Source organism: Gymnogyps californianus, chromosome 1 (genome assembly GCF_018139145.2).
Source record: "Gymnogyps californianus isolate 813 chromosome 1, ASM1813914v2, whole genome shotgun sequence".
Taxonomy (NCBI): Eukaryota; Metazoa; Chordata; class Aves; order Accipitriformes; family Cathartidae; genus Gymnogyps; species Gymnogyps californianus.
The window spans coordinates 4,184,957-4,198,304 of NC_059471.1; the positions used below are offsets into that span (position 1 = coordinate 4,184,957).

Genomic DNA, 13,348 nt, shown 5'->3' on the forward strand with positions numbered 1-13,348 from the left:
ATGCTCTCCAGCTCCCAGTCCCAAACGTAAGAGAGCAGCCACCCTCATAGCTGAATGCTGTTAAGCCGTAGATGCAGGCATATGCATCTCTGGTTTTGGCCAGATGGCTATTTTGAGTTTCTAATGATCTGGGAAATGAACACTTCATAATGTTCTATCTCGGAGGGTTTAGCACAAACTTTCTTCCTTTTTTCCATACCGGCACTGTTACAGATGGCACTAGATCTCAATCAGGGACTGGAGTAACATGGTGCTAAAACCACCGTGTTTTAGCATGTACTCCAAGGAGATGGCAATGTAATCCTGCCTGGCAAGTCATCCATCAAGTTCATTAACAAATAGGCTCATGAAATTCGTTACATACTTGAACTCTATACTTCCTAAATCACCATAAACGCTAATAATTTATTAATGCCATTAGTAATAATCAAATTTGAAAGACTGTTTGAAGCCACTGTAGGAACCAGGCCCTCAGATTTGATTTGCATATTCATTCGGGTTTTGCGGGTGGCAAAGTTCAGACGTGTAGGGTGATACGGAAAAGCACTACCCATGCATGTTTACAGAGAGGCACCTAAAGCAAACCCTTCCCAGCACTTCAGCTGCTGCGCGGAGCCCCTTCTTGGTGGCTACGATGCTGTATACATGCTGCTGGGCAAGCCTGAACGCACACGGTGATTTATTTATACTAAACAACTGCAGAGGTCATTTCAAGTGCTTCACGGAGATGCCATCGTGTGACTGCAACCTGCCAGAACGAGGCCTCATCGGTTACAGCGATGCCAGAACCTCTGCAGTAGGTAAGCGCTCGCAGTTGGATCTCCTGGAGCTGCAAACTGGCTACCGGCTGAGCACTGATCTTCTGTAACTTTGTGCAGAAATGGGAGAAACCTGTCCTCGACTTGGGCAGGGGAGCCTGGAAATCTAACCCTCATCTTAACTCTTGCTTCCCTCCGTAGCCTCTGGCAAGTCCCTTCATCTGTCCCTGACTTTTCCGCGCTCACCTGGAGCATCGGGTTTCTCACAGCTGTGTGAACAGCCCTGGCAGCACTGACACAGAGAGGTCGGTAAGCCTTGAAGTTGTCTAGGGTGGGTAGCTAGCTGTCTCTTGCTTGGATGGGCAGCCCGTGGCCATGCATTCATCAACAGAGCAGCAGCAAAGCAGAAAATGGGAGACCTCTGTCTCAGAAAAATATGGATCACAAGCCTGCTTCACAAGGCTTAATCATAGTACTGAGCACTTAGAGCCCAGGATCTTCGCAGGGAGACAAAGATAGTACTGAATTAATGCTCAAAAATCACTTTGGAGGTAAAGACGCCATAGAAGTATTATTACAAAATCATTGCGTCTGTGAAATAGAATTATTTTCCCCTGTGGCTGGAAATCTAGCCTCTCTTGGAAGTCACGGCCGATAGTACAGAAGAGTCCAATACAGAAACCTATGTGTTTACATGATTTATCAAGGCCACCTCCCAGACCACACTATGATTTTTTCCGAGCAGCTTGCGTATTTTTTTGCCAGCAACCCATATGATCGGTGACTTCTGAAAATTTAGACCTCCATTTTTACAGCACATACAAGTATCAGTACATTAACCTGCTGAAGACAGTAAGATATACAGCTATTGGTGAAGAGCAAAAAGCGAGATCAAGCTTTGCAAAGAAAATTAAAAATGTACTCTGTTGGCTGCCTCAAATTATTCAGAAAAAATCAATTGTAAGAGTAATAAAAATAAACAGCAGGATTGCTCTCTCTGAAAGGCCTCGGGACATACAGGGATAGATAAAAATCACTGAAGCACAGTCTAGGATCTTAGAAATGCCAAAAATGCGTTTGAAACTGGATCAGCTGCAAACATCCTGCCTTGCTTCTGGTGTGGCAGGGCACCCAGAGGCAAACCGAGGGAAGTCTCGTGGGGAGGTGCTGAGCAAGGACATGGTTGATTTGGGTCAGTTCCATGGTTCTGCCACACATCTTCCATAACCTTGGGCAAGCAGCTTAATTGCTCCGTGCCTCAATTTCCTGCAGTAAAATAGTGTCAGCGATAAGAGCGACAAGGATTCTGAAGTCATTTCATCCACATTTCACCCATAATCGAGCCTACAATTTCTGATGGAGCTAGTGTGTGACTTTTAAATGGCCACACAGTCTTGCCCCTCTCTTGCCCTTTATGCGAAGGCTCTCCCTTTACAGCATCTTTGCCGAACACCTTGTGCAGCAGACACTGAGACACAGCTGTAGGACAGATAATAATACATTTCACAGCAGCAATAAAACAACGGGAGCCATAATTTCTTTGAACTCTGGGTCAAACTTGTTGTTAGCCAAGTCTGTAAGAACTCGTATAGTAAATTACATATGTCTCTTTACCAGCAGGATCATAAAATAAAACTTTACAATCCTTCCGAAGGTCACGGCTCTGCAACAAACAGTAAGACAAAACAATAAATTCACCCCTGAGACCACCATTTTTGTGGCTTCGGCAGCTTTGGTTAGATCTGAGGAAATTAGAACTTTGACAATCTTTATACAAAGTCTTTCTTATTTCTCCTTTGGACCCATCTCCCAATTCTCCCTAAGCGTAAGGCAGAGGCTAAAACAACAGTAATAATGGCTGTTATTGGTTTCAGCAGCAGCAAAGCCACATTTATCTCTATACACACATTTAATGGAAACAATGACCAAAGTGTTTCTTGGCAAATTAGTCCCCTTCTCCCCCCGAAGAAAAACACATCTATAAGCTATTTCCAAAACAATCAATATTAGTCCAGCGAGCAAAACTGTACGTTACATTTCCCATCAAAGTCTTGGCATTCCCTCAAACAAGTGATGCTTTATAAATTACAACTACTACCAAATAAATTGGAGAGGACTGCTGAGCTGGGCACCTTGTTGCTTTTCCTTCAGGTCTGGGGGCCTGAATGCAGGTAATTCAGCTAAAATCCCTGCGCTGGTCTGCTGACCTTTAAACATTTGGCCCAGCGATGGATCTTTTCGTTGATGCTTGTACAGAAGCTAGTACAACAGTCCAAGATCTAGACGCTGCCATAATATCACAACATAAATCATAAGGGAGAGAACAGCAAACTCTGCTACTAGCTTCAGAGCACGCATTTGCTCTCCTGTGGATTTAAAAATGAGAAGACTGAGACATGGTGTTAGTTCTGCAGGTATTATTTTTTTAATTAAAAATAGAGTACTTTGGGATACTTTGATCCTGCACATAAAAAACTTAAGTGAAGGGATTATCTGATATTCTTGAAGTGAAAACAAAGGTTTTCCTCTAAACACTCTTCTGAGAGGCTGGCATTTGGTTATGCAAAGTTTATGGCATTGCTCTTTTATTCCCAGCGGTGTTGCTCTCCCATCACTCTGTCCTAATGTTGCAAAGCCACGGGTGCAGTAATCAATGACCCTGGTTCTTTCTTCTGAAGCTCAAAGTGAGGACAAACCTGAAAAGAACCAGCGCTAGCTGCCGAGGAACCGAAACTTCAAGAAATACTTACCGAAAGGATGCTAGCAGAGACCGTGCTGGTCACCTGGGCTTGAGAGCTGACCGCTTACTGCACTGAAAACACTCCTGTGTAAGCTACTGCACTGCACGTTCAGGCTAAGAGATGATTCCTGTGTGCAAAGAGTAACAGTTTTTTATTTGAAGAACTGTCAGAGGTTTTATTTGCCTTCAGCTGTTGCCAGAGTGCAGACTCTAAGCGAACATGTAGCAAGGAAAACGGCTTAAATCTAAGAAATTCTCGGTGCATTTCCCTGCCTACGTGTGCAAGAGGAACGACCTCCCCTGTCCTCCAGATTAACTTCCGTTTCATTCTGGGAGAGGAGATTCGAAGGAAATACATGACATTCCACGTGGAAATCCCAGGGAAAACATGTCGCATTCCTTGGCAATACCAGCCCATGTTATATATACATAGCACGAGGTGAACAATGCCAGCCTGGAGGGAAAGAGCGGCTCCCACCCTTGCTGGGTACCCATAAATCAAGATTCTCACAAGAAGGCCAATCTCAGTATTAACCCTAAGCAGTATCATCACGCACACGGGCCTCAGCCTCTACTTTCTTCTCTCTCCCACTGCTAGGAAAAACAACGCACGCTGAAGGCTGTTTCCAAGACTGGACAACCCTTTCGTCTCCCTTCTGAGCCTGAATGTTCATCTGGTTAGTTCTGTTGGCAAGAACCCTGCTCTCCTCCTGCTTATTCTGCCAGATTATTGGAGATAGTTTTTTGGATGAGCTTTTAGACCCAAGGGCAATGCTTCCTTAGCTCAACCCTGCCCATCGGATCTCCAACTCACCGAGTACCTTTGAATGAAATAGAAATACATGTAGAAGACTGGGGAGACTGCCCCTCTTGGACACCTAGTCGGAAATGCATGAAGAACCACTCACGGTGCATCCTTGCTACATCTTTCTTACCATATACCTTCATATACCTACCTATCTACAAATCAAAGGTTCAACCTTTTCCTTCTGTCCTGCAACAACCTCTTATCAAGGCAAAGAATGAAGGGTGGATCATACCAGTTCTTGGTTCTTGCAAGCTGTCACCTCATATAAGGCCCTGACAGCCACTCTGCAAGCCTGTTTGACACAGTTCTGCTATCCTTCCCTGTAACTTGTGACTCATGCCGTATCATCCTCCGACTTTTTGGCACCTTCTCTTGTCTCCTTCTCTACACCTTGTTTTTCACCTCTCACTGTTTAGCCCCACCCTGCCCATCAGATCTGGCATCTCACAGCGTGATCAACAACCTCCCGCTGACACCAAAAACAACACAGCCAGCCCAGAGCTGCTGCAGGGATGAGAGCAGAGTGGACGGGAGATGGTTTTGCCATCCACCCACTCTGTTTTCAGCAGATGGGCTTCCAGTTCGAGCACTCTCATTTCCAGCAACTGTGACAGAACCAGTGACTAAGGATCTCAATAAGGACACCTGCTCATCGCAAGTTATTTAGGAACATGGTATGGATGGGGCTGTTTGGCAGCTGTACTCTTTCCACGTCTTTCTGCTGAGAGAAGTAATTCCAAAACATAAAGGCCAGCAATAACATTTAAGACAACGCATTAAAAGGAGAGATGGCCCAAATGCTGGAAGATACTCGGGTGTCTGATGTAGGAACTTCTCAGTGGTTTCAAAGGGAAGGCAGGTGCTTGAACCGTTTCGTGGAACCAGACTTACCAACTCAAGGCTGTACCGGGAAACGCAAACCAGCAAACGCACAGTTAACACCTGCCTAATCAAGCAGACAAAGGAGGTATGAAAAAAATCTCAATAGGCAGGGGATGTCTCAGCCCATGCAACAAACACCCCAAAGTAATGACCTTGTGGTCAATGTTGTTTGCATGATCCTAACATGTAAAAGCCCCCAGCCATGGACCAAACTGAAACATGGCAGGTGCCACATGACATAAATATGTATTTTTAGATACTGCAGGTGCAGTATTATACAGCCCTACCAGAGAGAACTGTGACTGCAATATTACCAGTGCAATGCTAGTTGATTACTATTTTTCAATCTCTTTCCTCTACTTGGAAAAGAAGTCTTCAGGGCTGTTCTGCAGCCACTTCACGTTGCATGCGCCAATTTACACGGGGCTCATTAGCAATAAGGCTGTTACCTTGCTTTTTCTCTTTATGTATATTGTTTATACTGCAGCCATCTTGGGCTCCAGAATAGCAAGCACTATGCAAATGACCATTTGCTGGATTGTGATAATTTGGAAGGGAAGAAGGATGCTGGAAACCCTCAGTTCAAGTCCCAAATAAACCACTGGTTTCCAATTGCCTTAGGAAAGTCACTTGATCTTCCCACAATCCCACCTTCAAAACAGAAATGAATATTTCTTTACCTGGCAGGGAAGCTGAGAGCATAAACCCATTAAAGACTGCAAGGAGTTCAGATCCTATAGCGATAAGCAATTACTTAATACACATGCAATGCTTGGGAGCATATGTTGGTTGTTTCAAAACACAGACAAAACTGCTTGGTCCGATGAGCACATGAAACATTTTCTCAATAACAACACCACAAAAGCAAAGCAACAACAAAAAACCACCAATAAACTGCAAGTTGGCTCTGGAGAGATGAATGAACTCTCATCTAACTGAACATTTCTTTCTGCTATGAACATGTGCTCTCTTGGAGACGGAAAACAGATCTCTCCTGCAGAAGTTGTGCAACTGATCTGGGTATACAGGAAAGGAAACATCTACCAAAGACACTGAAGGAAACACTATGATGCCGAGTGCTACGGTTTTATAACAGAAGAAGAAATAATACAGAGTTACAAAACAACCCAGTGTATATCTTTATTGATGATTCACAAAATCAATCATCATTCACCTAATTCACTCCAGCAGTTCCAATATGACATTTTTCCTTGCTAGGTTTCGCTGATTTTTCCAACGTAAATAATATTTGCTTTTATCGCAGGGTAGGAAGAATCATGCTTTACCATAGCCATTTTATAAGAGCAAGTGCATTACAGCCATGACAATACTTCACAATTTTATAACACTCAATCTGCAAAGCACTGTGCAAGCATTTAATTGAAGCCTATTAAAGCCTCATAGCAGTCCTGGCTCCCAGTCCATTTTAGGTCACACCTCCTTATTAATATTTCACATAAAACCCCCACTACCTCCCAACAATGCTTATTCAGTACTTCCATGGCTTGTACCAGTCTCACAAGAATCTTAACCCTTTAGTTAAGTGGCATTTATTAATACTGCTGAAGCACACTGAAGACATGAACTGCTATCAAATTAACTGCAAGTGTGCTTCCATCACCTCACCAGAACATATATTATTTTCAATAAGCCAGTATTAAATTTACCAAGAGTTTCACTGATAGAAAAATTATCTCGATTTCCTACTAAAACACACTTAGTCGTATCCTAATATGTTATATACATATCGTCACACCAGCAGTTTTCTCCATGTGAGTCAACTGCTGAGCTACAGGAGACAGGAGTGAGAAAACCTGGGGAAAGGAATAACATCTTTGATATTGTCAACTCCCAAGATGTACTGCAGGTACCGTTCAAACCCCATTCCGAAGCCTCCATGAGGAACTGAGCCGAATTTTCGGAGGTCTAGATACCTGTAATTTAAACAGACAGTTACATTTGCAGCACAGTTATGCTGATGTAATTACAGAGAGCTTTTTATCTAGGGTTTTGCTTTCCATCTTAATTACTTCCCTTTGACCCTAACCACTGTGGATTTCTGCCAACACAGCCGGCGTTGGTCAGGGCTGTGAAGAAGTGCGGCTCCCTGACAGGCAGAATTGTATTAGCAGAAACCCCAACTGCAAACGCATTTAAACCAGCATAGCTGTGCTTTGCCAATATGCTAGAGCCTGTTTTGTTTAGGAGCAAGAACTCATTTGGGTACGAAGAACAGCTTGAACATGATAGCTCTGCTCATATTGAAAGCATCTTTGTAAGTTTTAGGATCTAAAATATTCCTAGCAGAGGCACAAACCCAGGTTCCTACAGAATCACAAAACATTTCCACTGTCAGGGATGGAGTTGCCTGCTTGGGTTTGTTTAGCCCTTGCCGTGCTGGTGCTGAAATCTGCCCTACAATAAATTCTTTCATTTTCTGTCTTCTTTTCAATAGTCTAAGTCATTTAATTTCCAGTAATTTCTTCAGAAGCCTAAACAGGTTTTGCTGTCTGCTGAATATTCCCTCAGATTTTTTTTTTTTTCTTTTAAGGTCATTATGATGGCTTTTTGTTACTTTTTCCCCAATCACTCTTACAGACTGATTAATTTATTTCCACAGTAAGTCAGCAAAAAACCTTGGACATATCTTCTCCAAAAATGAGATATGGAACAAGACATTTCATTTTGGAGAACAGCACCTGTTGTGCACAGAAAACTCAGAAAATGTTTGGAAGCAGATATTCCAAATATACACGTGTCAACAAGATTATGATGGTTCTTCTTTAGAGTTCCCCATTTACTGGCTGGACTGTAGCTGATGTGATACACAGGAACTATATTTGCAGCTATAAATTGTCTCCAACAGTTTTATTTTAATAGGAGTGAAAAACATCTCAGTGGTTTTATTGATTTATGGGGCCACTTCTGAGCTTGCTGAGGCCACAAAGTTATTCTTCTTTATATGAATACACTAGTAAGGGATTGAGTGACTCCAGATGTATTACATGCTTCTAATCTTTGTGTATGAATATTTTATCATCCCAGTTTAAAAAAAAAAATCAAGTACACTTAAGTATAAATGCATACATATTTTTTACTACTTAGGCAGTGGAGTAGAGGGGGAAAAACACTGTGGAAAAAAAAAAAAGAAGATTGGATTGAGTGTAATAAATGGTGTCCCAAATTTTAACTACTGTTAATGAACTGCAAGGAAAAAGTGTATTTGTGTGTATACATATATTTTAATATATATTAATATGTAAAATATATGTTATATATATTTAAGCATACTTGCTTAAATATATATATATCTGAGTGTACTTGCTTGGACTTCAGAATTTTGTTGGCTTGAAGACTACATTTTAAAAGAGTGAGGCCAAAGTAATGCCACTGATCACCTCTACCTGCAAAATAAAAATACTCTCCAACAAATTCCACACCTGCAAGAGATCGCCCTGGCAGACTCAGTTTGACAGTATGCCTTTTATACTATGAAATACTATTTTTCCTTGCAGTTCATTAACAGTAGTTAAAATTTGGGACACCATTTATTACACTCAATCCAATCTTCAGGGTTTTTTCCCCAGTGTTTTGTCCCCTCCTTTCCACTGCCCAAGTAGTAAAACCAGAAGTAGAACTTCATAGAATCATAGAACTTCTTACCTCTTCCTACTAGCACTGACACACAAAGTGCAGTTATACCTATATTGCAAGCTGAACAGCAGGCTCAGGAGTGGGACATATGTTTTCTGATCCCTGGGACCCACGTGCTTTCTATCTGTGCTGCTGGGTGTTAGCTTGGCTTGCTACGGCTCAGTTGTATCCACCCCACACCTTGTGACGAAGATGATGCTTAGGATATGAACACGCAGGCTGTGCAACAGCATGGTCATCTTCATCTCTATCCACTTCATACAGTCTGCATTAACAAGAACGTGTCCACTAATACACTGGGAACTGCCCCTGGGGAGCCCCACTTTGAAAAGTTAGCAGCTTTTCAAGGGTTTGCAAGGAAGATGATAGGCAGATCTGATGCTGAGGGTGGTGACTTGTGAAAAAGGAAGGCCCTCGTAAATGTGAGGGATATGGGTGCTTGGCCACGGCAGATCAATCTGTACCAGCTCAGTAGTTCTGAGCAGAACTGGCAAACCAGCTGGTGACAATTCTAGCTGCAACTAGTAATATAAATAACAGCACAAACGTTTCTGATGACGTCTATAAGCATATCTCAGCCTGTGCAAAGACAGTTGAAACTAAGCCTAGCATCTTTTCTCCCCTTTTGCTGGCAACAGAGTTTATAAAGTCATTGTAAGGAGATGAAGTAACTCAGCTTCTTCCAGATGAACAATAATAATAATAAATTCTACCCTTGCTTATCCAGGGCTTTCATCTGTAGATCTCAAAGCACTTTGAGAAGCCATTTTGGCAAAAGGAGCAAAACAAAACCCATTAAAGTTAATGGAAAAAGTCCATTGAATTAAACGTGCTGAGGATCAAGACTGTGAATCCCTTCTGATGACTGTGCTTAGAAGGAAAGGAATTGAGAAATTTTCCATTCTTCCCAGATGAAAGAAAAAGTAACTGCCTGCAGATGAAGAGAAAATTCCCTTTAGGCTGGAAAATGCTCCCTGAGGTTTTCTTTCATTCAACAGTCTCCAGACATTGGATGTTTTTCACCTCAAAAATAGTCATGAACTAGTCTAGCTATTTCTCCTAGTACCTCATACTTAAGAGGAGAGCTGAGCCCTCCATTGGCAACTGGGGGACTGTGCAACATTATTCCACGGGGGAAGTAAGTTTCTGCGACCCCAGCTAGCCCTGGAGTTCATGTTCTGGACCTGGAGGACTGGTAGTTTTTCAGACATTTGAATCTTACTAAAGTATGTGCTGCAACAACGTCCCCAGGCAATGAATTCCAGGAACTTCTTATGTGCCAAGTTAGAAGAGCATTTCCTTTCATCCTTTTAAAAATCTATACCCTTTTATCATCATCACGAGCTCCTGTGTTGCACGGCAAAGCACTATGAAGATCCGTGCTCTCTTAGTGACCATTCATAAGCAGAATGTATTCTTTTCAGACTCCTTTCAAAACAAATATAATCTTGATCTTTTATGTAACCCCCTTGTTATACTGAAGCCTCTGCAGCCAGTTTGAAAAAAGTAAGGCTGAAAGAACAAAGATATTGCAGTCCATGAAGTTGAATATTCTGCTGGGAAAAAAAGGAAAAAAAAAATAGGGTAATGAAAAACTACCAGTGAAATGACATTTGTAAGATGGTTTTGTTCAATGTTTCAGGAAATAAATATGCAAAGCATCGCCAGGTTCTGATACTGAGTAAAACGCTGTCTTTGGTTTCAGGCAGCTTCTGCTCTGCTACAACTTTTTGGGAATCCACAAAAAAAGCATTCAGGGAGGTCAACCTAAAACACTCCCATTGACCCAAGTTGGGTTTGGGCACGTTTTGGCTGGCTTTAGCAGTGACTTTCTGCCTGCCTCTGTATGGCCCAGCACAGCGCTCTGGTTTCTCCTCAAAGCAGGAGTAATAGGACCAGGTGACTGCCAAGGACGGTGATGGGCTACCTGTTTTTGCTGGGCTCTGAAGGAGGTTAAAGGATGATATGAATGCCGTCACTGGCCATGGATTGCAAGTGGCTCACCAGTGCTGCTGTTCCTTAAGTCCAACTCCTTCCTGCTACCTTGCCACACAAGGACTCAACAGAACACTCCAGCATTCAGGCTTCAAAGAAAATTAGAAATTAAAGAGCCCAGCCCAATCTTCTCCATCTAGAGCAGGAGCAAGGCCAAGACAACATAGTAATATCCATTCTAAGACAGCAGATAACACCTGCTCTGCCACTGTGTGCTTTCACCAGCGTTACACCGGAAGATCAGAAAGGTACCTGGACTGTAAAGGGTTCAGTACGAGGCCATCTTCTCCATTGATGGGTATGATGATAATCAGAGTGAGGAAATGGGTGCCTTACGTGTAGAAAGACTGTCTGAAATGCTGCTCAAGCCGATGATAGTGGGGACACGTTGATCATTACAAAGTACCTGCTTTGTTATTGCTGGTGCTAAGCTGGCACCTGGAGGCTGCAAACAGGATCAGGAGCCCCGTTTGCAAGGCAATATACTCAATACTCCCTGGTCACAGAGAAAGCAAGCGACTTCCCAGAGTAAACTCTGATCGCCCGACTTTACCACCTCACTTCCACAGACCTCTCCAAGTCTAGCCAAGATCAGCATCTACAGCACTAAGCTCTTTTCTATCTACAGTTCAAAGGAAGAAGTGTGAAAATAAGATAAAATAACTCTGCAAAATCAAGCCAAATACTTTTGCAACTCATACTCTTTATGGAAAGAAACCTGCACAACAGGAAAGATGTAGGGAACTAAAGAAGATTCAGAGGACTTTGACCATGTCCCTTTATCCACATTTTTTGAAAAGTTTTCTAAAAGGTAGGAATGGGCAGAAGCACAATAGTATTTCAGATCATCAGTTGCATCTTTGCCCAATGATTCTCCCACAAACAAGGCACTCCTGAAGCTGTTCTAGAAGTAGTTAGCCCCCGCAATATCCTTATGCTTAGTGGGAGAAGAAAACAGGTAGAAACAGAGATATGGCAATATATAAGAGATTTCAAAAGGGACCACATCTCATACAGCTGCCCATTCTAAAGTCAGCAAATATTGTATTTAAAAAGGAATGACTCAACTGTTCTTCAAGGAGTTTGTGAGCCAGCTTTGGAGACTAAATTCAATCACTAAATTGGAGGAGATTAATTTCAGTCTCTCCTGCCACCTCCACTGAAAAGATGGATGCTGGCAAACCACCTACCTGTTTTTTGGCAGATTTTGGACTGTAGTCCAGAAGCATCCAGGAGTACTCCTATCCTGCACCTTCCTAGGACACCAGACCCTGCTATGGCAGGGGGCAACAACAGTTTTAATCTTCTCTGGGAAGTTACCTCATCTGTGATGGAGTGGAGGGAATAGAGGAGGAAAGAGTCTCCAAAACAAGATCACAGGAGGAAAGCGTTTCCAGAGTGCAATTGCTACATATCACATGAAAATGCAAATGGGTGATGGGCAATGTCTTAGTCTTCTCTCTTGAGGGAACCATGAGGCAGGGCTGTGCTATCTTAGTAGTGCTGGGAGGCTCTGCCACTGAACAGCAGACTTCCTCAGGCTATATCTCAGCATCTAACCACACAATTGATCATCCTTGTTCCGGATAATCCTTCCCTCAGATGAAGTGATACGGTGTATTCTGGCCCATAAATGCAAACAATAAAGGAAGACATTTAATTCACCCGGTTTGCAAATGGATGATGTAAAGGCCTGCCATGCACTGGGCTGTTCCTAAGTGATTTCATATTGTGGGAAGAGGAGAGTGAAGAATCCTACACTTACTCTGCTTTTTTTTCAAGGCAGCCTCCCTAATGATCAATCCAAATACTGCAGAGTATTTGAATATACTCTTTTACATTTAAAATTCTCCGCACTATCACCCTCTCAGTAGCTACGACAAAGCATATACCAAGAAACACTTGTCAAGAGGAACGCTAAGATCCTCCTGTCGTTTTAATAGGCTAAACCATTAATTCAAAGGTTGATCTGTCTCCTTAGCAGGACAGTTTTAATTGTTTCAATCGCTTTGTTAGGGAAGATTTTTCGACCCAATTGCCCTGTCAATTGCAAAGGGAGTAATTCATAGAGCTGTTAAAGGTCACAAATTGCTTGTGGTTCTGTAACCTGTTTATCTCACGCAAAGGCGGTCAGAATCTATTCAACTTCGAACACAGCCTAATAACTTAATATCAAAAATCATTATGTAAATTAATCCACTTCATGCAATCCTGAAAGGAATGACCTATGCTGCGAGTGGACAAATTGGGAAGGTAAACTAAGTAGCATTAGATTGAACTTTGTTTAAAAGAACTGGCTGTTCCATTTAGACTGGCAGTGATGGCAGGGCAACTGGGCCAAGAAATGTCCCCTCAAGAACAGGATCAAAAAAATGGAACAGTTGTTTAAAGAGTCTCAAAAGAACAAATAGAGCTTGCAGACCAAGATAGTGTCTTACCATTGGTAGGCATCTGCGAGTCCTAATCTGTGGAACAAAAAGAAAACCCCTTGTAAGTAAAGGAACAGAGGAG

General features: G+C 42.4%; 1 protein-coding gene across 3 annotated transcripts in view; it reads right to left on the reverse strand.

The window, feature by feature from the left end:
- Positions 1–6,309: 6,309 nt before the first annotated feature.
- NARS2 (asparaginyl-tRNA synthetase 2, mitochondrial) overlaps positions 6,310–13,348 on the reverse strand; it is a 52,979-nt gene continuing 45,940 nt past the window's right edge. For all 3 annotated transcript variants that reach the window (XM_050901734.1, XM_050901743.1, XM_050901751.1), the window contains 2 exons: positions 13,276–13,302; positions 6,310–7,122 (listed from right to left, as the gene is read on the reverse strand). In XM_050901734.1, the coding sequence (XP_050757691.1) occupies positions 6,978–7,122; positions 13,276–13,302 (172 nt within the window). In that variant the 3' untranslated portion in view covers positions 6,310–6,977. The remainder of the gene's footprint in view (positions 7,123–13,275; positions 13,303–13,348) is intronic.